Below are 1914 nucleotides of genomic sequence, written 5' to 3'. Positions count from 1 at the left end.
TGTTCGGGACGGGGTGATTTGGGGGCCGGGAATTCCTCTTGAATTCCGCGGCAAACGAGGGTCGAGGAGGTGCCGAATCCCTGAAGTCCTTCGAGGGTTGAATTTAACACGCTTAAATTCGCTCAATAAAATTAAATAAAAACACTTCACCTTTTACTCGTATATATGTATATATATATATAAGCGCCTAACGGCCACTTTATTATATGTATATATGTGTATATAAAAAATGCTGTAATAAAATGGTATATAAAATGATTAATAGTAGAGGACCTTACTTGTGGATTGCTCGGAGTTCTCTTCCAAAGTGGCAGAGTGTTGGGCGATCGCAGAAGGCGAAACCTAACATCCGAGGCGGGTAACAGGACTCGAGAAAAAGGAACTCGAGTAACGAGTAGCTGTTCCCGCTTAGATCACAGCGACATCTACAAGTGAAATTCTCTACTTCATAAACATACTTAAGGTGAAGGGGGCTAGCGTAAACATGCCGCCCGCCTTGCAGTGTCGCTGCAATAAACTTAACTAGATATTTACAATTCATTTTTTTTTTTCTATTTCATTTTGCTATTTACAATTCATAAATTCATTAAAAAATTCATTTTTTGGATTTCAGGCCAATTGCTTCTGGTAGTCCACTAATAGATGGTGCCTCCCGAGATCATCCACCCGAACATTGTGTTCTGTGCCGTTGGTCGAGTGGGGGTGGCTGGCATGAGTCCCGGACGCAGGATCATTGCATATATTTCGGCTCCTAGGACTAGTGATACGGCGCTAGATTTGTAAAAGCCCGGGTCGGCCAGCCGAAAATTGTCGAACTCGTTGGTAATCCTAGCATCCAGCGTGCGAGGGGGGGTTACCCGAGAGAGGCCTGGTTGCACGTCGGCGCAAATATCCAGCCTTTCATGCCACCCTTTGAGCGTGAGCCTGCACACATCTGCATAGCCCTGTGGCAAAACTCGAAGTTGGCGTGCCAGCTGAAGCGATATTGTCGACCTGGGCTGTGCTGGGTCGACGATGGCGCGCACTACTTGCGTCCTCCCTCGGGTCATTACCTTAACCGCTACTGTGGGTGTGAGGACAGATAGCCTAGGAGCGCTACGGGCCGTGCCCGTAATCCGCTCTCGGGCGTCTCTCACACCACGGCGGTGGGGTTGTTGCTGGGATCGCCGTTGGCGTCGGTGTGCGCCTCGGCGCTTCGACCTCGTTGCTGGGGCTCGCTGCACTACCGACCGGACACCCGACAGAGCAGGTCTGAATGCCGGCGGTGCACTAAGCTCGGGATCATCCCCCAATGCTTGTTGGAGGTCTTCTTCATCGGCGTCGATTTCCAGCACCTCACCTTCGTCGCTTGTTTCGGCTAATGGCCGGATGGTGTACGGGCGGAACGGTCGTCGCTGACGGATCTCTGGCTCGACCAATCCCAGTAGCACGTCTTCCTCATCTCGGGGCGCCTCGCCCAGGTGGAGAAGGCTATGGTGCCGGTCTCGGCAATGCTCACATTTTCGGGGCGATGCGCAATTCTTCGCCGTGTGATGCGGCGACAGGCAGTTGGCGCAGTGGCGGTGCACGAGGACAGCACGCAGTCTCTCGGCCGGTTCCATCCTGCGCATCTCGCGACAAAAAGCCAGGCGGTGGTTGCTGCGGCACACTGGGCAGCGGTATCGGCCTTTGTTCGCTTGGGTGTTGCTCTTGGTTGCACGTACCATTTTGCGTTATTGAGTTCTGTAAAGAGAGATACGATTATTATTTTGTTTTGTCAATCTGGCAAAAGTACCAATTTTACAATTGGTCGAGTTATAATTCCGCGTGCCGTTCGTATTTCTACGACTCGTACTCGGCTGTCCTGACCTGAAAAGACCCTAATTACTCTGCCAAGTCGCCATTCATTTGGGGGAAGGTTATCCTCTTTGACGA

The 1914-nt window shown here is 51.2% G+C and overlaps 1 protein-coding gene across 1 annotated transcript; it reads right to left on the bottom strand.

The window, feature by feature from the left end:
* Positions 1 to 222: 222 nt before the first annotated feature.
* LOC118755547 lies at positions 223 to 1653 on the bottom strand. Its single transcript, XM_036490380.1, has 2 exons — positions 573 to 1653; positions 223 to 517 (listed from the first exon to the last, which is right to left on the bottom strand). Exon 1 carries the CDS (start codon positions 1608 to 1610, stop codon positions 636 to 638), a length of 975 nt encoding a protein of 324 aa, XP_036346273.1. The 5' UTR covers positions 1611 to 1653; the 3' UTR covers positions 223 to 517; positions 573 to 635.
* Between the last annotated feature and the right edge of the window lie 261 nt (positions 1654 to 1914).

This window comes from Rhagoletis pomonella, unplaced genomic scaffold (genome assembly GCF_013731165.1).
Source record: "Rhagoletis pomonella isolate Grant_MI unplaced genomic scaffold, Rhpom_1.0 Rhpom_scaffold_06535, whole genome shotgun sequence".
Lineage (NCBI taxonomy): Eukaryota > Metazoa > Arthropoda > Insecta > Diptera > Tephritidae > Rhagoletis > Rhagoletis pomonella.
Note: the sequence above shows the minus strand (reverse complement) of the source record. Positions and strands in the feature narration are given on the sequence as shown.